The sequence below is a fragment of the Actinia tenebrosa genome, unplaced genomic scaffold (genome assembly GCF_029948245.1).
Source record: "Actinia tenebrosa isolate PJP-AT-01 unplaced genomic scaffold, QUT_ActTen_1.0 PGA_scaffold12__29_contigs__length_12842862, whole genome shotgun sequence".
Taxonomy (NCBI): Eukaryota; Metazoa; Cnidaria; class Anthozoa; order Actiniaria; family Actiniidae; genus Actinia; species Actinia tenebrosa.
Window position 1 is genome coordinate 3,560,513 of NW_028292572.1, and position 27,288 is coordinate 3,587,800.

The 27,288-nt window shown below is 35.7% G+C and overlaps 3 protein-coding genes and 1 long non-coding RNA gene across 4 annotated transcripts in view; 1 reads left to right on the top strand and 3 right to left on the bottom strand.

Annotated features, from left to right (window-relative positions):
• The window catches only part of LOC116286856 (uncharacterized), a 34,687-nt gene extending 26,597 nt beyond the window's left edge, over positions 1–8,090 (bottom strand). The window contains exons 1-9 of the mRNA XM_089028435.1: positions 7,882–8,090; positions 7,430–7,576; positions 5,862–6,020; positions 5,067–5,189; positions 4,558–4,611; positions 3,643–3,768; positions 2,852–2,980; positions 1,973–2,119; positions 995–1,068 (exon numbers count right to left, since the gene is read on the bottom strand). Of these exons, the coding sequence (XP_088884561.1) occupies positions 995–1,068; positions 1,973–2,119; positions 2,852–2,980; positions 3,643–3,768; positions 4,558–4,611; positions 5,067–5,189; positions 5,862–6,020; positions 7,430–7,576; positions 7,882–7,956 (1,034 nt within the window). The 5' untranslated portion in view covers positions 7,957–8,090. The remainder of the gene's footprint in view (positions 1–994; positions 1,069–1,972; positions 2,120–2,851; positions 2,981–3,642; positions 3,769–4,557; positions 4,612–5,066; positions 5,190–5,861; positions 6,021–7,429; positions 7,577–7,881) is intronic.
• An 847-nt stretch (positions 8,091–8,937) lies between these two features.
• LOC116286845 (Golgi-associated plant pathogenesis-related protein 1) lies at positions 8,938–14,583 on the bottom strand. The gene is made up of 4 exons (XM_031693434.2): positions 14,466–14,583; positions 13,652–13,740; positions 12,150–12,389; positions 8,938–11,499 (listed from the first exon to the last, which is right to left on the bottom strand). Exons 1-4 carry the CDS (start codon positions 14,527–14,529, stop codon positions 11,257–11,259), a joined length of 636 nt encoding a protein of 211 aa, XP_031549294.1. The 5' UTR covers positions 14,530–14,583; the 3' UTR covers positions 8,938–11,256.
• A 133-nt stretch (positions 14,584–14,716) lies between these two features.
• On the top strand, positions 14,717–19,054 carry LOC148911982 (uncharacterized). Its single transcript, XR_016119480.1, has 2 exons — positions 14,717–14,809; positions 18,362–19,054. It is a non-coding gene; the product is annotated as an uncharacterized LOC148911982 (long non-coding RNA).
• On the bottom strand, positions 16,808–27,043 carry LOC116286868 (uncharacterized). The gene is made up of 4 exons (XM_031693455.2): positions 26,887–27,043; positions 22,701–22,757; positions 18,249–18,322; positions 16,808–17,864 (listed from the first exon to the last, which is right to left on the bottom strand). The coding sequence occupies exons 3-4, from the start codon at positions 18,258–18,260 to the stop codon at positions 16,965–16,967; spliced, it is 912 nt and encodes a 303-aa protein (XP_031549315.2). The 5' UTR covers positions 18,261–18,322; positions 22,701–22,757; positions 26,887–27,043; the 3' UTR covers positions 16,808–16,964.
• Between the last annotated feature and the right edge of the window lie 245 nt (positions 27,044–27,288).

The following is a 27,288-nucleotide window of genomic DNA, read 5'->3' on the forward strand; positions in this document are numbered from 1 at the left end:
ATTGACAAACAAGATGACACACATCAGTTTAATATTTATGGAACCCAAATCAAGACGAGGTATTTTCCCTCGCATGTTTTCGGTTTCTTCCATCTCAAACTTCCGTACCACCACTCCCTGTACGGGGCTCTTCCGTGAGGTTCCCTCCACACGCACTACCACTACATTCTATATTTACAACACTCAACTGGCATTTTAATTTTTACGGAGGGAGAAAAACCGAAGAACCTGGAAAAAACACTCGTGGCAAGGAAGAGCAGAACACGCCAAACAAACTCAATTCACATAATTAAAAATAATTGTTTGGCTTAGCGGAGAACCAAGCCTGCGATCTCAAGCACGAACTACAAAGCGGTAAGACGTCTTTCATCAAATAATAATAATAATAATAATAATAATAATAATAATAATAATAATAATCAAATAAACATTAAATAGAGGATATTACATGGGCGCGCGGAGATTACGCGAACAGTGAGATATTTTCAACACTCGAAGATAAATTTCGTATCTCCAAGCACCCATGTAATATTCTGTTTATTATATAATTATCAATGAAGTATGTTTTGGCTTTTTCAGGCAATTCTTTCCGTGTATTTTTGAATAGCCATCGCAATGGTGTTATCTTCACACGTGAAAATAACATGTTATTTTCACGTGTGAAGATAACAATTTTTCGAAATAGAGAAAAATAGATATTTCATTGGTAATTATGTAATAATATTAATTAATATATTAATAATAAATTAATAAAGAAGACGGCCTTTTTATCCATTGTTTCAATTAGGTGCAAATCATGTGAAGTTCCGCGTTTGACCTGAGTCTAACAGTCTAGATCCCGTAATTTTTTAATCGACGGAAGACAAAAAAAACCAACCATCTGAATTTCCAAGGTCACATAGTTTAGTCCAATTAAATGATAATTTTTTAACAAGGGGGAGCCCACTTAAAATCAGTCGTCGAGAAAAATTAAACTCGTTCAAAACGCGCATACCTTTTCCTGAGAGAATCGGGGCTTGACATAACTGCCTTCTGTAAATCTGCTAGCTCGTTTCGTGTTTCTAAAACCTAAAAGTCAAGGCAAAAAGGTTACTGTATATCTTTTCTTAGAACAAGAAAAAAACAAAAAAAAAAAAAAAAAAAAAAAAAAAAAAAAGAAGAAAAAAAGAAGGAACGAAGGAAAAAAGAAGAGCAGAATAGTAGAAGAAAAAGTAACGGAAATACAATGGTGAGGCGGAAATGTTATAACTGTAATGTATAGGAATAATGGAAATACATCATTATTATCGGGCTCAAAATATGGAAAATAGAAGCTGAAACAGAAAGGTAAAGTATTTTGGGAAATGACATATTTATCCTCTGGTGTATTGTTTTGAGATACACAGTCAAAAGATGTGTTAATACTGTAGCCTCCCTGCATTCTGTCGGTGCAATAATTTATGAACAATCCACGAGTTGTATCACTAGATACATCTGATTAACGTATCACCCATGTACCATTTCGGTCTCAACTTCTTTTGTCTATGTTTTTAAACCAGACAATGATTTTGCAATGCACCGCCCTTCTTAACATTGTCTCGAATGCGAGGTTAACATGGAAATACAAATGGAATGCCGAGGAAAGGTATCATTTCTTTAGTATTTCCATGTTAGTCTCACAACCACGATACTTTTGGAAAGGGTCCATTCAGCTAGTTTATTATATCAACAAACAAACAAAAAAATAATTATTGAAGCCTTTGGCAAGATTCTTTTTTAACCATGGCATTCCTAAACAACCGGGCCCGGCTGTACGAAACCTGGATAGCGCTATCACACGGATAAATCTTATCCAGTGGATAAATATATTGGATAACAGCATCGACTTATCCACTGGATAAGGATTATCCGCGCTATTCAGGCTTCGTACAACCGGGCCCAGAATTTAATATCTTTGTACATGACAGTTTAACGTCAATCATGACTGTCTTACTTTCTGACAGGCCTGTACGATTCTTTCTTTGTATATTCCATCACATGTGTGAGCTACTGCCATACTGCTTCGTACTATAGCATCAAGATAACAGTCCATTTGGTTTGATGTATCTAGTCTTGTGCTCGCTCCAAGCTGATGATGAGCCTAATACAATAATAGCAGCAAGAAATCGCATTTATAAATTAAGCTTTGATCTAATGGAAGTTTCACGAGTGCCTCTGTAGACAAAATCCCTCAAGTACCCAGAAATGCAGTAAATATAGTATCGAAGTCACACAAACTCACCCTTGGCTTTGCTCTCAAGGATTCCCTCCCCCTTCGAGAAATTAACTGAATTCTAGCACGATACAGACCCTTCCCGGAATAAATTTCTTAAAGTTGTATTAAATCTCAAAAGGAACAGTAGACATCGTGCTGGATTTGGCGGGAAAATGGTACCTTGCACCACTATAATCGAGGCCTCGCTATATTCCTGAGCATTTCTACCAAACGTTTCTTACTATTGTCGAAAAGTAAGAACGTCGTATATCGTACATTTTTTTAATCCTACCAATAGACCGCTTACTAATACTCCCTTGCGACTCCAAAGGAGCTTAATTTGGAGTACAAAAGAAAATATTTCAGTCTCCTGAGACTTGAAGACCTATAATTGTTCAGCTCACCACAATTGAGCTTCATTTCGAAGTGATGCAAGAGGTCTATACATTTGGTGATCCACGTGTTATATAATATGATACATGAAGACATACATACGGCTAAAGCCTCACACATCTGGACTTAAGATATGGACCATGGACTATTTTACTGCATGCTTTTTTTTCAATAAGTATGGCCCTGTTACATTCATTCGTTAACTTTAATATTGTATTTCCAAACCTTTTCCATTGTAGAGGCCATATTAGTAGATTCCTCCATTGTCCCATCTTCATCACCTCTGGATTCTACTATTTTGATAATTTCTGTACATGCAAACTTTATTTGACCAATAACGTAATCCCTGTTTGCCTAGAAATCATATGAAAGAACATCAAAAAACCTGAGTAGATTTACAAATAGACTCCTTGCATTGATTTCCTAGATGAAATGTTCTGGGGGACAAAACAATAGACCCCTTAGCAATTTTCGGAATGCAGCTCAATTTGGAGGACATAACAATAGGTTTCCAATGCTTTTGAGATTGAAATTCTTTTGTTTTGTCCTCCAAATTGAGCTGCTTTGCTGTCACACGCAAGGGCGTGTCTTTTTATGAAAAAAAAAAAAAAGCAAAAAAAAGCAAAAGCAATTTATTGTTTTGTCCCCCAGAATAATCTTGGGACTCGGTGCAAGGGGTCTGCAGTAGAACCATCCAACTAACCAATCTATTAACTAACCAACTGAATAAGCAACCATCCAACCTTCAATTTATTTAACAATCAATACTAACATACCAACAGGGGCGGATCCAGGAATTGGTGAGGGGGAATGAGCAAAATGAAATGTATTAGAGATGTTATGTATCGCTTCAAAGAAGCATAAGAGTAATTACAGCATTAGGGGGATGTCCGGTGCACCGCAGGAAACATGCAAAGGTTGACCTGCAAAGGTTCCTATAAATTGCATTCTGATAAGGTTGACCTGCAAGGTTCTCCAGCAAAAAGTTTGAGAGAGAAAATCACACTATCAGATACCTTTGCCTGTCCATCTGTTGGGTTTTTAAGATAAGATTGCATGGTAGAGGAGAGCAAGCCAACCGCTTTCTTAAGGATTGCCATGGCTGATAAAAGCCTTGATCTCTTACTTGGATTACTCAGCTCCTGTAAATATCATTGATGGATTAAGATATGATGAAGTTGTCGAAAGCATAATACTGTAGATAAGAGATCAAGGATTCTCCCTTAATTGAGTTAATCTTTAGCTTTAGTCATACCGATAGCACAAATGTTCTTCCTGTCATTGTCTAAATAAATTTGAATTTGAATTTTTTAACGTTGAAGGATGCGTTAGACTCTCCACCTTGTCCTGGGGATCAGGGAAAGGGGTCTCAATTTTATCATACCTCACAAAAATGTCACAGGATTCCAGCTCTGAATCTCAAATGCTTAACTGTAAAACAAACCGTATTGACTAATAGTATATGATTTGAGTTTCTTCAAGATCAGATAAGTGAATACCGAGAGCTTTGCAGTTTAAAAGTGTTTTAAATTCGGAGTCGGAATCCTTATTAGACATGATCAAGAAACCCTTTTGACTTACGTCCACCAAAACTAAATTTTTCGTTTGTGATTTAGGTCTCAGTTGGTCGCGTGTGACTGGGAATCGCAATAATGCTCATGTAGAAGCGTGAATTTAAAGTAACCTTCAATATTGTAACATTTTCCATAGCAATAACTTGAGCAATATTTTAACAGCATTTATTTTGATCTGTGACCGTTAAACAGTACATGAAAGTTAAATTCTCCTACCTATCCTTGGGGTTGGTAGGGGTAGGGTTCAATTGTATAAAACTTGTGCACAATTAAGTTAAGAATTCAGGTCTTTGGAATGTAAGGCAATAAAAAGTACAAAATACATGCCCAAGTAACCCATCTGTCATTGATACATACTCTTTGTCTCTTGTCGCACAGGCTGACTAAAAGAATCAGTGACTCTGAAAATCCCTTTAGACATAAATAAAAGAAGAAGGTAAGTGTTGCAACCATACACCATTACTGGAAGAGAGGGGGACAGTGTTACAATGCTGAAGCATTTGCAGCACATGTATTATTTTTGTGATATTTTAAAATATTGATACCCTGAAAGTAAATGCACAGTTTGATAAACATGACAAAACATTTTTTCAAGACGATCAAGTGACCAAAATGCTTATTGGTCATCAATGTACAAAAGCAGTAAAAAGTCCAAAATGCATTGTTGGTACAAACTGCAGCAAGTCCTACGGCTTTGCTGTAATGAGGTTTGGGAAACCACATCAATGATGCCATCTTAACTAAATCTGTCCCTAAGAAAAATGGTCCAACAATGCACTGCAATGCTAATTTGGTCCAAGGCCAACTCAACCTCAGAATAGTTTATTAATGTACAATGGCTAATTTTGTTCATCTGCAAACATTACCTTGAAGCTGACAACAAATCCTTTAAGAGAAGTGACTGCCTCAGTCAGGCCAAGTCTGTCCATGACCCAGTGTGCTGCACATACAATCTTGTGCACTTCAGCCTTGTCATACACTAAAAGCACCTGATAGGAGATAACAACACATCTGACTATATCATTTACATTCAAAGTTTTGAAAAAGCCTTGTCAGATTCAAAACATAGAACACAGAAGCTTAGACAAGGGACCCTGGAAAAATTGCATAATTATCTTGATGTATTAATAATAATAAATGATAATAATAACAATGATGATGATGATGATGATGATAAAATTAATAACATTCATTTGAGATACACAAATATAAAAAATGGAAACAAGTATTAAAATCCTCCAAGCTTTCTGCTCTATATGTCAAAGCTTAAAATTGAACTCACTGCACTCTACTTTGTATTGCATGTCTTGTGCAGCAATTTTGCTTCTTTCTAGCCTGCCTTTGCAGGAAACATTGCATGACGAACCCAAGAACGGCTGCAAAGGAGGCTAGCTTCTTTTTTGATTGCCACAAAATGACCAAAGAAAACATAGGGAAAAACAGACTTTACGAAAATCATGGTCATAACAACCTCCCCCATATGTATTCATAATTGTAAATACATGTGCATTAAATGCTTGCCTAATAATAAATAATAATAATAATAATAATATTTATTTATATAGCACTAAATCCACTAATCGCTCAGAGCGCATGATTATTATAAAAGCATACATGCATGTTGTACATGCACCCTTTACAAGGTATACATGTCTACATACATTCATTGTTGTTTCTAAGATATTCCGAGCTGAATCCACAAGACTGTAGCGAACGTCATGGGAATGGGGTTCTATCAACAGTTTATTGGTTGCTTCATGAAGGCCATTACCAGCAGCTCGCAACATGGAACATGCCTCTGGCATTTCTATTTTTAAATCCTGTTTACAAAAAAAAAATAATTTATCAACAAAAAGTGACCATATTCTCAAGGGGAATAAACTACAGTGACTGCCTCCTTGTAGAAAGATTACTTTACAATATTATCAATGAATGATAAAACCAAAGTCATCAACTTTTATTACTATCCTAAACCACACTCTTTGTTGATCAAAGTCATGGCATCATTGCCATTCATTGATTGAACCCTGAATTATTCTTTGGGCAGAACAAAGTTAAGGGCATGTCTAAACTCAAAAATCAAACCCTGAAACAATCTCCGTGTTGATCAAAGTTAGGGCTGCAGATAACTTACAGATTAGACCCTGAAACAAACTCTGGGATGATCTAAGTCAGGGCACATGCAAAAGTACACAGATAAATTCTATGCACATGTGAAGCTGAGTCCAGAAATTTAACCCAAGACCCTAGAAGTCACTAGGGGCAATAGTTCCCTTCACAGTTCCCTGTGCCCTCTTGAAAGGTAGCCGTGCCTTTGCATCAAAGTGAGATGAACAGTGAGCTTGTAATGATAGAGACCTTTTTTAACACCTCTGACAATTATTCACGTCTCTATCATTGCAAGCTTACAGTTTGTCTCGCATCCTTACAAAGGCATGGCTACCTTTCAAGATGGTGCAGGGAACTGTGAAGGGGACTATTGGACTACTGCTACACCAACCCTCATTCTCTTAAAGGATTTTAAGCCAAAAGGGATTTCAAAATATATGCCTATGCCTATGTACTGTGATATAAACACACTGGGGGCTGTAGAGCACTCGAAAAGGAAGAGAAATAGTACAAGGCACACACAGCTTGCTTCTCTCATGCTCTACAGCTCCCAGCATTTTTATACATGCATCATAGTACAGAGAAATGTGCGCACATTTTACACTTCTTAAAGTATAAGACATGATCAGTTGTACATAAAGCACATTTGTATAGTGAAGTCTTCTAAAATCTAAAAGGCACAGGTGACAAGCATAATTGTGAGAGTGCTCACCTCTCACCAAGGCCACCCAGATTCAAGTCCAGCCAGGCTTGGCTGACTGTACCCTGCGAGCAGAGTTTTTTTCTGACCCTCCGTGGACTGGCTGGTCGGGGAGAAAAAATCTCTGAGGGTCAGAAAAAAAGCTCTGCTCATAGGGTAGGCCGATCGTATTTAAGTAGCCTTGTTTCTTGGTTCTCTCCAGTATTTTTTCTCTGTTCTCCAGTTTTTCTTCCCTCCACAAAAATCAACTTCTAAATTCTAATTTGATCTATCAGTTGTCTTATCAAGGGGGTTGCAAAACCTGTTAGGCTTTCCTTATAGAGTGGTAAATCCAATTAGATTTTTAAAGAAATCTTAATTTCATTAATCTCATAATAATTATTTTAAACCATGTCTGAGATAGTAAAGCTTGGGCGGTACCTCATCATTGCTGTCAGAAACAAGGCTCTGAGCAGCCAACACTAAGCTCTCGATAGAGACATTGATTTGCCTGGCAAAGGAGACCAGGTTTGGCATAGGAATACCATCCCTTTCTCCGGCTTCATTTAGTATTATCAGCTGGGATACCTTAAAAGAAAAAAATATTATGATAGATTAAAAACGATCTTTCGATTCAGAGATTATATGCTTAAATCTGTGTAGATATATATGGAGTTCCATCTTTTGATCTGGAAGCAAATTACAATAACTTGGAGCAAGTACAAATCAATGGTATTATAATAAATATTATGTACAGAAATTTCAAAAATATAAACTAGATAGGAAAGTATAAAAGTTTTTAGTAGCATAAAATAAACATTTAAGGCGTTATTTCGCCGACAAAGCGATAAACAAACTGTCGTTAGGTTTCAAAGTAAGTCTTATGATTTCACCTGAGCTGCAATCGGTGCCATTACAAGCTCGATAGATTTAGTTTGAACAAGCGATGATAGGAGCTTAGCAGACATCTTAGTAGTGGATGTTTCTAAGTTATTTCTGTCAGCATTTTGTAAAGATCGAGGCGAGGAATAACGACATTCCCATGCGTAAACTGTTTGCTAATTCGCAAAACTTCAAAAGCTTCGAGAAGTCAACAAACCAAGGGATTGGGTTCCCTGTCATTGAAAACCACAGGAAGACCAACCTAAAAATAAAATACATAACACAGGAAGACCGGTATGTGAACTGGAAGACCGCTATCTTCACTAGTGGAGTTTTTAATTTATTATGAATTGCATGTATTTTTAGCTATTTTTCATGATGTCTTCTAAGTTTGTCATACGTCAAGCGACTCCTCAAGACTATTCGTCTATTCAACAAATGCAAAAGGTAATGGGCCACTTCACGCTTTCGTCCGCCATTTTGAACTATTAAGACGGCAAATGTAGATCATATTTCCGTAAATCCGCTCAATTTTATTGGATTTTCAAAATAGTAACATTTTTGAAAATATATTTCTTATTTATTCGCCTTATTATTATGAATATTGGAAGCTACAAATCAAGAAAATATAGTTTTTTTTGTTTTTAAAATACGTGAATATGGAATAGTGAAGAAAAGAAGATTGCGTGTAGTTACAACTACATTGATCTTGTTCTCAGTCTGACAATTGGTATATACAAGCATGCCTGCTGTTTAGTGGAGCTTAAATTTTGAAAATACAAACAAAAAATGGGCCGAATAACGGTATTACTGAACACATAACTTACTCAGGGACCGGTCAATATTAATATTCATAAGGTGGGGGCGTGGGCAGAGGGGTAGGGGGTGGGTAGTCGTAAGGCACAATTTGTTCTGACCCTCCCTCCCACCATAATTTAATAGAGATGATAGCAACTTTGATGAAAGCAATGCAAGCAGTATATATTGGTGATAAAGATGATACCAAAAGCGATGTAACAAAATTCTTACTATAAAACCTTTAATAATAATAATACTAATACTACTACTACTAATAGTTTATTTATTCATATAGCGGTACTTCCAGTATAAGTTATGCCCAATAGTGCTTTACAATATAAGAAATTAATTTACATTTATGTGGGCCAGGTATTCTGAGCTCTAGACCCAGATATGCTAGACAACTACGCATTTCCCGATGATGTTCATAAATATCGCCAGCATTGATAAAGCAAAAGGAAATCACATGTACATTAATATTAAAGAAATATGTTGCTCTAAATATTTGTTGAGAATTGTTACCACATATCCACAGTTGTGTTTGAGGTATTCTCAGTAATAGAGCTTTTTTTGATTCGAGAACAACGAAAATTATGGAAGAAAAAAAAAAAAACTTTCTGGGAGTAGGGGGTTCTTAAAATAATAATTCCTGCATGGGGGGAGGGACGGATAATTCCTGGAACTGTACTATACGTATACGTAAATATAATAGATAACATCTACTGATCAGGGCTGTAGCCAGACTGATCATGATACGGCGCAATAATTGCCTTTCTTCGCTGTCTTTTTATTCAAATACATACGCTTCGATGACTTGTTTTTGGCCAAATAAGACTAAAAACAATACAATTAACCATTCACGTAAGATCAAAATACTCATCTGACTTGTTTTCTTGATCAATTACGGCATTTAATCCAGATATGTTAGTAAAAAAAATTCGATTTTCGGGGAAAAAAAGCGCTCGACAAGAATCCTTTCTCGTCCGCCATTTTGAACTGAAAGCCCGCGCTAAATTCAGCGGAAAACCATCCGCATCCGCAGTTAATATTTTGCATTAACCAATCACGCGTTTTTAAGCCGTGTCAACTTAGTGTCCATGCTTGAAACCTAAAGCTAATTCTTTCATATTGTCTTTATTAATACACTATCTTGGTCGCTGGCGATTTTTATTTTATTTATTTTTATTTTCATTTTTGTTTTTTTATTTTTTGTATACTTGAGGGGAAAAAAATTCTGCCTCAAACTCTTTGAATTCTTGGAAAAAAGTGTCCAAAGGAACGCATTTGCAAGCGTTTTTCTTTAGTGTCTGTAACGAGCCGTCCTTTGTGAACGCTTATCCGGGAGAACATCTCTCGGAAGCGTTCTCACAAGCTTCCTCAACATACCGTGCGAAGAAGTATCAAGTTGACCTCAAAGAAGCGATGCACATAAAATGGGAAAATCCTAATCTTAACCAACAATTAACTCATCTAAAGCTAACTATTAACATGTAACTATTGATGATGGAGAATTATCTCCGAAAGCTTAGGGAAAATTTAATAAACTACATGTTAATATACAGTAGATGTTTAGTATCGACCACGCAATACTTTATTCTTAAACAAGGTCCTCAACACACTTAAGCACATTTTCACGCGTGTAAGATCCATATTTAGTATTTTTACACACATTTCTCGCTCATTAGTCACAATTTACGCCATATGTATGATGCTATATTCACCTACAGGTGAATATAACGTGCACGCCCTCGCTCCTTCCAATAAAACTTTGCGTTGAAAAATTACCTTACAAAATTGTACAAATTAGTGCAAAGGCCTACTAAACTTACTAATTTCTGCTTATTTATGCAATTTCTTACAAAGTTTTTCACGGATATATATGTGGTATGCACTCTAACATGTGCGCTTAGCTTGGCTTGTCCGCATTTCTATCCAGCTTTGCACAATCGTGACGTCATCCGTGAAAAACGATAACGCAAAACGTTTAAATTGTCCAAAAAAAAAAAAAAAAAAAAATTAATAAGGTCTACCATTTTCTTTAGATTATTTTTAGACTTCTGCAGCTATTAATCCACAGACTTTCACTGGAACACATGAAAATTATGTACAAAACTGAGGCTTACCCTAAGCAACAGAGAACTCGCGAAACAGAAGTATTATCTTAATTGTTCCAATTAAACAGACCTCGGTCCAGGCACGTTCGGGCGTAATGTTTTCCCATTTCAGACCGCGTATCATTTCCTAGAATAGAGTATAATTTCTTTGTTTGACGTTTGTGCTAGGTTGCACATTAGAAGACACTTGAATATGGATACAACTCGAACAAAGCATCTTATTCTCATAGAAATTACACTTCTTGATTGGTCTGAATTGGAAAAACATTATGTGGAGGTCCATTCATAACCTTACTCGTCAAGAGATAGAGCCAGAGCCGGATGAGAGAGAAAGGGTCAGAGACAGCAACTTCGTCTCAAATTGTAGAAACGGTCCCCTAAGTACCAAAACTGGATAGATTTTCGGTATAGTCCTACCCATTGGTTGGGCTTAGTGTCCAACAGTAGAATCGAATGACTTTCCGGAATTCCACCTTAAGCTAAAATATGCATAGCGGCCAAGACAGCTACTAAGGTCAGCGGTATTTGTATCTGGACATGCGAAGCATCGCTTTGGCTAGAACTTGTTTGTTTTGACGACGCTGGGAAAACATTACTTTTAAACGCCACTGTCGTATTATAATTTCCCGGCGGGTTATAACGAACTACCACTACTGTTTTATTATCTTTTCTTTGTAGCCCTGCGGCTCCAATCTCCAAGGTGTTCTTCCATACAAGCTGATTAAAAAGATAATAATAATGATAATGATAGTAATAATGCTAATATTAATGCTAATAATAATGCTAATAGTATAACACTAATGCTAATGTGGATGAGGATGAAAATGAGAATTAGAAATAGAATTAGAATGATATATAATGAAATATATGAAGATATAGAAATATAGATAAGTTATAGTGCTTGGGAACGAGGTTATTCCGGGCGAAAACCCTTGGAATTAAATTCGGAAAAATTAATTTCCGACCTCGCTGGGAATTGAACCCACGAACGGCTTCGGAATTGTACTACCGATGCTCTACCAGCTGAGCTAGAGGTCAGACTGAGAGCAGGCCGGGGTGAAATAGATGTTAGGTCGCGGTAATTTATAATGAAATATTATGATAATGATAATGATAAGAAATTGATAATAATAATAATAATAATAATAATAATAATAATGATGATAATAATAATAATAATAATAATAATGATAATGATAATGATAATGATAATGATAATGATATTGATAATAATAATATGATGATGATGATGACGATGATGATGATGAAAGGGATAATAATGATAGTGACGAAGATGATGATTCTTACTTACTGACAAACATTTATTCTCAGATCAGCAGACCATGACAAAAAGATAAAACACAAACCTGTGTAAATCTCTCCGAAGCACGTGAAAGTAGAGCTCTGTCATAACTATATTTGCTCTCTCCGGTATAAAACTCGTTAACAGCAGTTTCGCAAGACGAGGCCGTGTAAGGCTGGACTTTAGTTGACAAGTAGAGGTTCTCGCCTTTGCTTCCACGAAACAAGTTATTGCTTTCAGACAAATACTGAGCCCAGCTTTTGGCTTCTTTTTCCAGTGTGTCTGACCACTTTATATTTGGCACCTATAGAAATAGAGAATAATACATGGTCGCGCGGAGATATGGAAGTTATCTTCGAGTGTTCAATTTGATATCTCACAAGTGAGCGCAGCGAACGAGTGAGATATCAAATTTGAACACGAGAAGATAACTTCCATATCTCCAAGCGGCCATGTATTTTTCTGTTTATTATATGAACCATAGCACTGTATTTTTTTCAAAACAATTCGGAGTTTTATTGTAGAAAACATCCCAAATACAAAGTTAAATTCGACATAAAACCGAGAATATATAAGTACAGTCTCAAATAAACAAACCCAAATCAAGTTCAACTCTAGACTGTTCACCCTCGTAGGGTTGTTGGTTCCTCACCGTTTTTCGTTCTGACTGATAGCAAAAATCTGGACAAATACGGGTCGAGTTCTTGAGGGGAAATCTCTTCAAACGGTCGAGTCTCCTCAGTTGTGAGAAATAACTGAATGAGCGACAGGTCGTTCTTGTCTTTTTTTGGTGTTTGCATTTTCCTCCTCCTCGATAAAATCTATGACGTCTTGTAAATCATATGTGACAAACCATTCAGCCATGTTTTTGAACTTAATTTTCGATAATTTTAACAAAATTATCGATCCAGTGAGCAATCTTTGCAACCACATACGAGACAAAGCTGCCGACCGTTGTGATTTTCCCGCGCCTGTGAGAGCAATGACGTCACAGAATACTGCAAACTGATTGGTTATAATTTTACACGTGAAAATTATCGTATTTTTTACATGTGTTGAAATACGAAATTTCTCAGTTGTAGAAATCTTTGTAAACAACTATAGTTTATATAATAAAAGTTAATAAATTGGATTTCATGCCACTTGTTTTCGGGGGCGGCAGGAAACTGCGAATGGGGGCCGGAGGTATGCTTCCAATGACATATTTAAAATATGATTTCAAGACTGTCATTTTTTTGACTTTTTCGGGATAATTAGGTCCAAAAAGGCAACATCAACAACATCAACAACAAAGAACACAAAATTCCCCCTATTTTCTTAAACAATACAGATGCGGAAAAGCGCAGCTGTAAACTTTGTTATTTATATTTTATATTTTACATTGATATTTAGTGATATTTATTTACAGTGATATATTAGTTGTACTGCATTTAATTTAATTTTTTTATCTTTCTTTTTTTCTAGAAGATTTTTGTTCGTATTCATGATGGTTTTATGTTTTTATTTTAAAGTAGTTTGTGTGTTAAGGTTGAGGGGTCTTAGTCTGGACTAACATAAGCAACTCACCTTATGTTTGCTGCGATACGAATTGTGTGTATCAACACAATATTGCTTGAATGTTTTAGATGCCGTTTGCTGCCCGTTGACATAATTTGCTAAAAATGGAAATGTTAAACACTAAACTAATCATTCTTAAAGAAAGGATAACTAATCCATAGTGCAGCATTCTTATATATTATTGCTTTTCATAATCATTACTACAAAATTCTAGCGGTTGCATGGCGTAGTCGTAGCAAGAGTCTCCATTCGAGTTTAAGGGATGCAAGCAAGTTGTGGCGCGAAAATTCTACCAAAATCCGCAGGCCGGGGACCCCATCATAGCAAGTCATCAAAGGAATAAACCCCTCAATCATTATGTACATGTGCTTTTTGCTACCTGGCATGTGAATTTGAAATTCAACAGACTGGTACTAGAACACATGAATGTTCAAAGTATTTCCATAGAAAACCGAGGCTACTTCCTGCAGAATTTAGGATTTGTGCTTTAATAATATAATGACCACCAGATATGCTAGAGAATAACGTGATACAAAAACAAGAAAATAAATGGCTTTATTGCCGTCGCGTCTAGTCACTAAAGAGGTAATTGAACGATTGTATACAAAAACATAAAATATATAATTTATAAGAAAAACGCCTTTCTTTCTTCGTTTACACCAATAACTTGAAATATCTTCCATTTTGCTGTCAAATTGAACGTTATATTATTTTAAAAAGTACCATCTACAAAGCAACATTTCTCACGTGAATGCCGACGTCCGGTTGATAGTTTTTACTTCTCGATATTCAGAATAAACAAAAAATATAAATCTTAGCTTACCTTCGAGAGAAATTACAGCCCAGAATATATACATAAAAAGAACCATGGTTCTCGATGTAGACATTATAGCTTTTTCTCTTTGTTAAATGGATAAAGATTCCTTCTATTCTGGAGATTTGTACACATTCAACTGCTTGGTTTCACAGCGGTAGGTCTCATATTGACAGGTAACCAAATCAAATATGACAAACATATAACAAGAAAAAGAATCAGAATTGCTAAAATGTATATATTTCTTTATTAGATTCTATTTGGATTGTTTTAGTGCTAGTGAAGACACACTACCTTTAAAAAATCATATTTTTTCTTATTTGCTGAGTGAGGAGGATAAAGAAATATTTTAAGTAAGTATATTTTATGAATATAAGTTGAAGAATAATTTCTTATTATAGCGGTGTCGAATTCTTGAAAACGATTATCTCGAGTTTCAAGTTTGAGGGCGCCAAGGGGGTTACCCAATTGTCTATCCGTTAACTACAAATTTTTTGGCCGAATGTGCCCGTTAACTGTAACTAGATGCTGTAGGCAGCGTTGACTGGGATACCTGGAAAGGGGGATTGGAGGACCTGGTTTCAACATGCATGGAGTATTTAGTTGGTTGAGCTTTCAAAAATACTGATAAAGTAGTACCAAGAGAATATGAATTAAGAGAAGGAACCCCCTATATAGCCTTGTAACCATAATGTGCACAGTTTGATGCTATTTTTAGCTTGGAGATATTTTGAGCGAAGAACCTGATTGGTTGATTTCTTGAGGGTAGGCGGCTTCCAGTCTTGCAGTAAACACAGCCTGTTTTTGTCGTGGACGTAGCGAAATATAGCGCTTTTCGTGTCCTAAAACGAGGTATTAAAGGAAAGCATGATTATCGCGCGGGCATGGTAACGAGTTAAAAATATCATCAGTGACTCTAAGTATAGTATCAAAGTGTGCACATGATGGGGCACGAGGATTCCTTCTCTTAGTTCATTTTCTCTTGGTAGTACTGAAAAATAACTCAATCTGGAACTGAAATTCCGGTCCTGAATTTTGGCATACGTAATTAGGTTTTTGTTGGAGAATGCTTCATAAACGTGCACATTTGCACGAAAATTCTATAGCTGGCTTTAAAATCAAAATGCTTCATTTATAACGTAAATACGGGATAATATTTGCTCAAGGCCTATCTCATAGTTGCTTTATATATACCTCTGCCACGTGATCTGCTAGCTCCGCCCTCTCATAAACACTTGACAACATACTGACATTGATTGACAACTGGTAAAAGATAATTGATTGGACTATGGATGCGAACCCCATAACAGATGCGCGCAAAGGTCTCTTAGGTAGAAAAAAGAAAATAATTCACGGCAAAAGAAAATAATTCACGGCAAAGCAAAGAAAACTCTCGGCAAAAGAAAGAAAGAGAAAGTGGTCGGCGGAAGTGCAAAGAAAGCTATCATCAGTCTTACTTTTCAAGAGACACGTGTGTTGGTCATTGTCTCCTCTCCGATCCTGGTGTACTGTTTTACCTTTTCCGCAACTAGAACAAAATTTGTCCTCATACTTCATATCACATCCGCACTGGGGGCAAGTCATCCGTAAAGGCAGTAAAGATTGATGGCTGAGATTTGCAAAAGACTGGTGATAGCTTTCTTTGCACTTCCGTGAGTTCTTGCCGTGAGTTTTCTTTGTTTTGCCGTGAATTTTTTTTTCTTTTTTCGTGACAGTTGTGGGCCACTGTAGATAATAGGAAATCAAGCATGAATTAAATTGCTTACTATCAATCACGTGTCTTTTTGGAGTTGACTGGGGGGCAAACAAGCGGTTGACTGAGGGGCAACTAGCGGATGCTAAGTCAAAACATGCATATCAAAATAAGTCCTCAAACTATTGTATTTGACTATTTCTACGACATGAAACCAAAAAAGAGCTATTACCGGAAGTTACGTCTATTGATAGCAACCTATAATCAAGCGTGTTTATAGTTTGTGCACTGGCCTCTCACCTCTTGGGAATCGGATTCTTCCTACCTATTTGTATCGTATGCGATTAGCCCCCTTTAATTCCATGATTTTTGGATGGATGGATGGATGGATGGATGGATGGATGGATGGATGGATGGATGGATGGATGGATGGATGGATGGATGGATGGATGGATGGATGCATGCATGCATGGATGGATGGATGGATGGATGGTTGGGTGGGTGGGTGGGTGGGTGGGTGGGTGGATGGATGCATGCATGCATGCATGCATGCATGGATGGATGCATGGATGGATGGATGCATGGATGGATGCATGGATGGATGCATGGATGGATGCATGGATGGATAGAGGGAAAAAACGAAATACGACATAGAAAATAATTTTACGACTTGTTTATTTGAAATTCAGTTTCCGTTGCGATTAACCTTTTTATAACAGTGCAAATAAAGATAAATCATATCTAGTTCTCATTTCGAGAGAGCAAACTACCTATTGCACTTAACTTGGAAGCATGGATTAGAGAAAAACCTTTTGTTATTTTTTATATATACGGCTTGCAAAACATTCACAACATGATTTAATTCGTATGGTCTTTTTCTCCCAAACTTGCATAAAGTGAAAATTCGAACCTTTCTGCTTGATCAGTTGGTATTTATCTTTTTCCCTTGAGAGCACATCGATGGTCATCACGTTTTGCTTACATTCACCAACCTTTGGAGTGCAGTTAATGGTACTGGAATATCCCGAAGGCGAGTCGTCACACGTAACTTCGTTTACGTATTCTGGGAAGAGAAAATTTTCAAGCTTCCTACAACGTTGGCATGCAGGACAGGTTAGATAACCATCCACGGTCGAGGAACCTGCGCTTAGGCATGTTGGTGTTAGGCAGCTGACGCTTGAATCGGCTTGTCTTTTCTTCATTTCATTTAAACCAATATCGTTAGCACTGACGTCGCTGCTGCTTCTTGGGTTTTTGATGTTATTCAACTTTAGTCCATGACCATGACCGCGCCCACGCCCACGCCAAAACCCACGCCCACGCCCACGCCACTTGTGTGAGTGTTTGTAGGAGATTCTGTATTTCGGTAACGTCGATGTTGGTTTTTTCTCTTTTGGAAGTAGGTTCACAAAATTGGCCTCTGCTTCTTCCAGCGTAATCGCAACATAATGACGATTGTAACCTCCAATTTTATTGAGGTGTTCAATCATTTCGTCTATAGTTGGTACGAGACAAAATACCTTTCCATGTCGGGTATTTATAGTCCTATTAGATGTCGTTCCCTTGCAAATCGTGCTGCATGGTTTTTCTGGTGGTGGTGGTGGTACATGACCATAATGGCGTGTTTCTTCTTCTTGCTCTGGTATCATTTCCTGGCCATCCGCCCATGACATGACAATGGGAATGAGAAGAAGACAAACAACTAGTACCCCAGTCTGTAATGCAGTCAATTATTCAAATTAGTTAAGGGACTACAACGGTTTAAAATACCATAAGTGCTTAATAAATTAAAGTTAGTGATTAATAACATAAAGGCGAGAATCTGAGTCATAACGTCCTTGGTTTTCCTTTTGGAAAGCCAGATGACGTACATTATTTCTATTTTCATAAAAGCGAGCTGCAATCTGAAATTTGGTTTTTCGCAGCTGCCAGTCAAAAATATGAAAGGTACCGACAGAGTTCGCATGGCGTTTGTGAAAATAGAAGTAAATATGTTGGTACTCACTACTAATATGTTATTATCAAGTGCAATTAAACAACTAATTAAGATCAAAAAAATTAATAGTGATTTCCACGCATACTCCTTTTCGATACATTACCTTCAAAAGCATGCTGTTACGTATTGGTAATTGTTGAGAGGCTGGTGGGCTGTGTTTATCTAAAAGTATATGATCTATATACAAAATATTAATAGGTAGGTCATTGAACGTAGGAAGCAAGTAAGCAAGCGAGCAAGGTGAGCAAGCAAGCAAGCAAGCAAGCAAGCAAGCAAGCAAGCAAGCAAGCAAGCAAGCAAGCAAGCAAGCAAGCAAGCAAGCAAGCAAGCAGTATATGTGCTTTAAAATGGTATCCTGTGGTTTAACGTTCCTTCATGAGGGGACGCACTCGGGTCCTTACTGTAAGTATGACACCTAAGGATTAAAACGTGTAAGGTGTCCTAAGTAAAAATGAAGCCGGAACCTCTAATTGTCATCGCCTTTTTTCTGTAGCGTTTACGTTTTGAGCAACTCCCAACCTCAATTTGTTTTCACTTTCGTCGTAAATAAAACACAACATCAAGAGACTCGCTAAACAACAACATCAAAGGATTTGAAAGTTTTTTTGCGTCCATATAAGTTCGGAAAGTGCCTGAATACCGTGTACTAGTTAGAAAGTTGTTATTATAATTCTAGGTTTCAGCACGCTCCGGCGAGACGCCTGGATGCCGTGTACTAGTTAGAAGGTCGTTATTATAATTCTGGATGCCGTGTACTAGTTAGAAAGTTGTCATAATTTTGATCAACGCACGCTCTATCACCTTGTAATAATTCAATATATATGTAACAAAGAAACATACAGACCAGAAGAAGAAACGATCACTTCATTCGCTAGCTGGTGCTTTGAATAAATTATTGTATCTCTGTCATCTGCAACTTGGTTGTGGTCTATGCGAAGTCCGGCATAAAATTGGTAAAATGGCTTCGGCCAAATAATTACTTGAGACCCAAGTAATTCCTGGTTGGTATTTAGAGGAGGAATGTATAATTTTGATCGACATCAAGCAACTTTTCTTTGTAATACAAGGGTAAAATGATTGCATTGTAGCCACTTTACCCGCCGAATTCCCGCCACACCAGCACTAGCGTTGTTTGATCTCAAATGTCAGGCACAGACTTAAACAATGGAAGAGAGGGATTATAAAAAACACCTTCATCATAGAACACTGCTGGAGTTAATCTTAATCCCCATTTTGGTATTCAAGGAATGCGGGTAAAATTTTACTGTAAATGTATGTGGAATATTTACAGTACGGACCCCAGTGCGTCCTCTCATGACTATTTGTTAAATTTCCTTGACTTGGTTTCATGGCGAAAATGAGCTCTCTATAATATTACGAGCGTCGCACGGTTAGTTCAGTTAGTAACATCTTCACGTTGTTCGGATGATTAAGCTCATGGCACACCGGTCACGTCCCTTATCAACTAGCGTTAAAAGAGGACCCACGTTAACCGTCAAATGTTATCCTCTAAGAACAAAGTTAGTTCACTTTTTAATTTTAATCGATCGGTTTTGGTGGGACATGGAATTATAAATGAACGTAATAATTATTGCAGTTTTTTAATTTAGTTTTTAAGAACCATATGCGTCAAATAGTTGACTGAACTTAAACGTTTCTACGTGAAAATTCAATGAACGATACCAACTTTTTGTTGACCATTTGCAACGAGCCAAAATCCATTTAAGTATTAACCTAATTCAAAAAAACGTCATCGCCAAAGGCGATTGGCAATAGGTGAAAAGCTATAGGATATATGTCATTCCAAGATCCAAGAATAGCTGGAATGACTTGTGTTTCTTCTTCTTCTTCTCGGCACGAGTATGGACCTTAGTGCTGAGACTGATTTTGATGTTCTTTGTATTCAACGAAACCGCATTTACATGTCGGAATAACCTATCGCCTAAGGCCTAAGTTTTTTTAATTAGGTGTACGTGATATGAAGCTGCTAATTTTGGTTCTTGACATAGATTTTGTTCTTTAGAATAAGATTTCAAAACTAAATACAGACTACTTATGTACTCTTCTTAAAACTGCTTGAATGTGATGCTAACTTGGAGATACAAAACAAATTCCATCGAGAAAAAATGTGATTTCTTTCGTATTGTGAAGTAGGGTCTACATTTTTAAATATAGTCCCTAGCTTAAAAGCTCTAATTAAAGTGAGTTTTCTCTGCCTTTGCATTTATTTATTTTACTTTTCTTTGTTCTTTGTTGTTTTCCTTTTATTTTTATATCAATTTATCTTATGCTATTTCCTTTTTATTCATAAATCTATACAGTATTTTATTTTATTTTATTTTTCTTTCGTTACTCTCGATTTGGTATGGAACTGATTACTTTGAATATTCATGCATTCCAATGAAGGTCCGTCGAATGTCAAATGTTTATATTGTCGAAGTTGTCGAAGTTGTTAATATTTGGACACTAGTTCGAAAATGTTCTATTCATGAAATAACGTTTTAAGATGGCCAAATACTTTGCCAACAGTAATTACATTTTAATGCTGCGTCAATTCTGTTATTATGCATTTATCGAAAAGTCGAACTCATCTTATCAAGAAAATTTTTGTAAACCGACATCAAAAACAATTATCAACCAGAGGCTGCTGCCTTGGAGACCTGCTGCGGTTATGACGTCATCAAAAAAATTATTTAAGTTGATTTATAGCGTATGCTCAGGCCACGCGTGCCGCCCTATAGAACCACCTTCAGTCTATACACACGCTTCTGTTGTTATTAATTCATCTCCATAACTAGAATTACGCCTTCGCTTCTTATTTAATTAGATACTAAGACTGATAAAACAACTCCTTGAAAGTCTTGTAGAAAGACAGAACACGAGACTATACAAGGAGATTTAGGCAAGTTGTTTCCATATCGCGCCGGACTATCTAAGGTATCAAGAGTGGCAAGATAACGTCTGCCACGTAGTACTCAAAGCATCCTACAGTCGAAAACCCCTGGGGCAAATTCAAGACTAGTAAAACGCTAGGCAACATACAAAACAAAGCTTTACGTGTTTGTCTTTGAACTTCCCGAAACAGATCATTCTATGTTGAATGATGAAATCTTAATTTTGTTTAATCTCAAGTAGTCTTTTTTTCTGGAAACATCTCTAATAGTTAAGACAAACAATTCAACAAAAGGGTGAATAGCAGAGACATATTATTATTTTAACTCTGTGAGAGGTTTTCATAACAAAAACTCAGAAAAAAAATTAATTTCATAGAAAATTATATTTACTAATATAGGTGGAGATAACAAAAGAAAAAATAGCTGACAATTTTCTGCGACTATGTCATGGGTTCGCACTCGATTAAGATTTGAAATTCTTAAATCTACAATGTTGTGTATAAGAGGATCTAGAACCCCTTTCAGAAATACAAATTATATTATATTTAATGATGATTTTAGTTTAAATAATTTCATTGCCAGCATCAATTAGAGTTTTAATTCCTATTATTATATACTATTAGTTTTAGGTACTTTTTAAAATATATATTTGTCTTACCTTTTTTTTTATTATCTCAAAATTTCCAATTTATTTTATATAACTGTATATCAATAATTTAACTATTTTATATAATTTGTTATATATATTTAAAATTTTTTAAAAAGCAATTATTTTTATTGTTAATAGATATAGAAATGGCTTATAGATAGATATAGTAATGACTTATAAATATGTATTTCTCATTTTCTTTTTAATTTTATATTTTATTGCCATCTGGAAAAATCCAGAAGTATTAATAACTAGGCGAAAAAAGAAAAACCATATTTCCACTCTCTTAATATATAGTCTAAAATAATTGGGTAGGAAAGAATATATTATATTGATATTTTCATAAAACTCAAGAAAAGACTGCTTTTCTTTCTAAGATTATATTGAATTTATTGTTTTGTTTAGTGCTGTTGTATACCTTTGAGAATGATATATACCTCCTGTAGCTTATATATATATATATATATATATATATATATATACATAATTTTTTTTGTAGAAATTATACATTCCCCCGCAGTTAGTTTTTATTGTTTTACTCAGCTTTTTGTTTGTTTTTAGCATTTGAAAAATGATTTATCCAGATTATTTTATTAACCACTACCCTTTATTGTTTTACGCTTCGTAAATACGTTCTTTCTACGTTTTATAATTTGTCAAAAGTTAATATGCTATAGCATTTTGTAGTTAAAAACTGAAGAAATAAAAGAGAAGGATTATAAATTTTATAATGTCGATTTTCGCATTATATAATGAATGGTAATAAAGGTTCTGATTTGTGAATCAAAGTGTCCAAGGCTCAGTACAAATGATCCTGAGATGACTTAGACCCTGAAATGATCTAGATGTGTATTTCTGTATAACGGCTTTCACATAATATTTAAAAAATATATAGACATCCTTTCTATCGCTGAACAATTATGAAACTTCATGTTTAAAAGGAGAGAAAGAAAGAAAAGATAAAAGAAACAGTTTCAAATTTGAAGGAATTAGAAGAAAGAAATACTCTTACCTTGTTGTCTTTTACTCTGTGTTTCGACAACTAAATCTTACAATTCTGGCTGGCAGTCTTAATATGAAGAAAAAAATGAAGTGTAGTATCAATATATCATAATATTCATTAGTTTTATTATTATTTCGTAGCTTAGTAATCATTTATCCCATTGTTTACCTGTCCATTGGTCGGGTAAAAAACTATTTAACCAAACAAAACATTAAATTGGTCGGTGTCTGGGAATAGTTTGTTATTATGGTCGAGACTGACCAATTAGTTTATCTGTCATGCCGAGGCAATAAGCGGTACCTTGGCACTAGTTATGTCAATAGAATCTCTTGTTAACGACAACACACAAAACTGATTTGCCGTTATTGCAACGAGCAAAGGCCTGGGTCCGAGTTCGAGAAACTTATCGAATAAAGATTCCGAAAACACATCCTATAATCACACGATAAGAGCGACATAAAAGATAGATGTATAGATAGATTCCTTTATTTAAACAGGGTATCTCCCTCAGTATTTACAAAACTGTAAAAAACTGTTATGAATAGAGGCCCTAAAATAAAACAATTAAAAAAATATAATAATAATAATAAATATACAATGAAATTAATTATGCTCAGATAAGTACTATGAAGGTAAAGTGATTCTATTTATATATAATGAAATTATGCTAAGATAAATACTATGAAAGCAGAGTGACTCTATTCAACCCATGAAAAGGCGTATAGCCAGAGGGAACAAACATGAACAGAACACATTGTCCACCACTATCCATAAGGTCTCTTCCACGGGCTAATTAAAATCGCTCAAACGCAAGTAATGAATATATAATAAATCTACATATCTACTAAAAACTATGCAGCCATGAGAAAAAAAAGGCCTTTTTAGTTCCTTCAAGTTTTACAGCCTAAGTTGGTCACTCTGCCTTGTGTTTCTGGATAATATATCTCTATTATAATTAAAATAATTCATTAAAAATTGCGGACAGTGCTTTTTTTAAGCATTTCTTTACCAAGTTAAGAACATGGCCGTCGCGTCTGTGTTTAAGTGTCACACAATTAAGTTTCTCTAGAGCTTCGTCACTACTATTTGTACGAAGAAGTTAACTGACCAAGTTTCAGGATGTTTGGTCTATTAGAAACATTGTTACAAGCACTCACACCTTGCCAAAACTACAATGAAATGTATGGATTCCTTCCAAACGTTCAACCACTAACACACTGACATTCTCTGTATACCAGTAGCAACCTTGAAAAATATTCTAATTTTGCTTCAATTTTGCCCAAGCTTGCGGAATTTTTAATTTGTACTCATTCTTATGTGCTGTTTTTTAACATGGGGTCTGTTTGTAATTTAATTCAATCAGTCGAGAAACTCGGTTTCTCCCAAAGCCTATTCGATTTACCGGCGACAAAATTAATAATGCAATTAATGTTAATTGAAAATTGTAAAGAAAAGAGCAATAAATGAAATGAGAGAAGCAATATAATCAGAGAAAAGCAAAGAGCAGATAAGAAGACGTTAAAGGCCACTGGTAACCTTCAGGGGTGGTTCTCTTAAACTTTCTCTTTACCAACACGTTTAACACCCTTTTTGTATAACCCTTTTTCTTATTCACATAGTGAAATTCCTTTGGCTATACGCGCTAACTCCATATTCATTAATTCATCTCTACTGAACGTGCCCGATTTGTGTTTAAAGCTCCGGCATTGTTTCAAATTAAAGAACAATCGCTTTCAAATAATATCATTTTCGAAATCTTTATCATATGGCCTTTAAAACGATATATCGTTTTATGTGGTTTTGTTTAAAGTGTTGAGTAGAGTCTTAAACAAAACATACCCAGAAAGGTCTCCAGTAACCTTAAGGTGGCTCCATAAGCCCCGTTTACACTAGCGATTTTTGCGGCGATTTTTGCGGCGATTTTTTTTGCGATTTTGTCCATATTAATAAATAATGGTAAAGAATTTACTTGTAAAGTTTTATTCATGACACCAAGATTTTCCTAGACGAATATCTCGTTTGAAGGATGAGACAAAATATTTCATATTTCTGGAAATTGCCACAAAAATCGCCGCAAAAATCGCCAGTGTAAACGGGGCTATATAGTTTTTGTTCGATTGTGCACGAGCATGCGCAGTACCAGAACTTGAAGAATTTTCATTTTGATGACGCCACGAAAAGTCGGTTGCATGCGTTATTAGAAAATAAAAATAAAAACTCGAAAACTACGTGGTCAAATATCTTTAAATTTCTACAGTTTTTTCTTCATAGAATGATTAGGCAACTGACGCAATATAAAAAATGTTTGTACTCAGAAAACGTTTTGAAAAATCGATATTTCTTTAATGTCTTGGTTTCTGTAGTCACGATTTTAATAAAACGCTGTTATATAATAGGTAACAAAACAAACTTTCGTATTACACAATCTAAAAAAGATTGACAAAGGGAAACTCGACATTTTAATTTTTTAATGGCAATAAGGGCCCGTATTGTGGCTGACGTGTCGCTGCTATGGTAACTATTCACGGATCATTTTAACGAGAAATGATTCCTAAACTCATAGTCTTTAAATATGGTGAGTGTATCAGACATCAAGATATAGATCTGTATTTGCTATGAAATAAATACTAGTTCTATTACTCTAAAGCCCGAAACTATATGAAGCCACGTAAGTCCCAAATAGCTTTGTAAAAACCATCAACAAAATAATGAATGAAGAAGAAAAAAGAATCGATAATACAAGATTATATTGAGAACAATTTTTTCTGGCGCTAATTTTGGGATAAATGTATGGCAATTCCCGAAAAGTTATCTTTAGATCGTGTGTACCCCTTTGGGACACTTCTGATTAAAGGTTCAAAGCTGATGTACCGCCTAGAGTCAGTCCAGAAAATAAGGCGTTAAATTATCGCTTTTTTAAAACCCAATCCAAGCGTTTATAAATTACAGACTCTCACTGAGAAAAGGATTCGTAAAATACGAAAAAATCGACTAAAAATGCTGTTGCTACCTTCCTCGCTTTTTGGTAGAGAAATACAAGACCGTATGTGAGTTGTATTGGTAAATGGTCAGTTTTCATGCATTTGGCTTGCTATATATATTTCGTAGTTTATAAACAATGACACGTTTTCTTTAGATATTCATATATAAAAAGCATCTTCCTACACGTTATTGGTTCGATTTACAGTCACAAAACTTCAAACTACCCTGAATCTGAGGCGGAAGAGTGTTCCTAAGGGGTACACACAGGATCTAAAACTACCTTTTTGGGCATTATTATATCCCAAAGCTAACAGCGCGAGAGTCCACTCTATGCTTCGCGGTATATCTCTCGTAACAAAGTGAAACAAATTATTCGACAAACAGTTTTGTGAAGTGAATAAATTGGATTTTTTTTGTTCTTTTTTGACGACGTCACGTGAAAATCAATAATAACTTATTCCTCGTTAATAAATGGCAAGGTAATTTCACGCGCTATGATTGGTTAATTTGTGGTCCATAACTTATGGTACGGACCGAAAAATGAAATGGTTCACTGAGTGTACATACTTATGATCTTTTAAAACATTCAAATCTTCGTTATAAAAAAGTATTTCTGGATGAAACTTTTCGGGAAACCTTAATAAATTATTAAAGATAACCAAGAGAATATGAATATTCTCTTGAGATAACTGAAAGTCACTGGCATGTAATGTAAAACTTATTATCATTACAAGCTACAACTCTTTTGATCAAGGCTCTACACGTTACTTGTTGAGCGATTTGTACGACCAAAAAAACTAGAAAAACTAAAACTAAAACTAGGTGAAACTACGAACTAAAGGGTGGTGAATAGCGGCTAATTCACATCGCCAACTATTCCGGTCATGCGCCCGCGTACAAATGCAGCGGTGTTGCTTGAAAGTGTTAAGCGAGTCAAGTCAGATTTTACAAAGAAATGTATAGAGAGTCAAGATAGTTTTCGATTTATAAATTTCTGTGTAAACAGTTTTGCACTTGCCGGGGAAGAAGAACAATATATAACATTAAAGCATTTGATTTTTACCAAACATACTTTAATTTGTTTGGAAAAACCTTTTCGTCTCGATAGTTAGATTTTAACAGCCTTCTTGCCATATCTGCTTTGTTAAATTGCAAGAAAAACACAAAAGGTCAAATATTATAAACAAGATTCCTCAAAATCAGAACTAGTTACCTCATTTGCCGGGGTCGATCCTTAAAATACACTCATTCTAAATTACTGATGTCGAATCTGTGGTCGATTGAACGAATTTATACTTTTCGTTTTTTACTTTCAAAAAGCTCCGATTTGAGACGAATATTTGTGAGATCCTTCTTCAAGAATAGGCACTTTGTGAAGCAAAAACCTTCAAAATTATTCGCAAAATACGGCATGTTTGGTACCAAAATAAAGCTTGAATCCTCAGCTCTCGTTTGCCATCGTTTGTAATAGGATACCTATTAAAGCACAGGAATACCGTAGCAAAAGGTTTTGTTTCTCTAAGTCTGGGCCTGAGAGAGCTTGGGCTTCCTGTGGTTTTTATTTTATACATGATATCCGCTGACTTGGCGAGCGGCGCATGGCCGGAATAATTGG

Bases quoted from the DNA above. Each gene is read 5' to 3' on its own strand.
- LOC116286845 (XM_031693434.2), bottom strand. From the start codon at position 14,529: ATGTCTACATCGAGAACCATGGTTCTTTTTATGTATATATTCTGGGCT. The intron at 13,741-14,465 runs GTAAGCTAAGAT...TTCCATTTTTAG, and splicing joins GGCTGTAATTTCTCTCGAAG to CAAATTATGTCAACGGGCAG. The intron at 11,500-12,149 runs GTTTGTGTTTTA...CTTTTTAATCAG, and splicing joins CTTCGGAGAGATTTACACAG to CTTGTATGGAAGAACACCTT.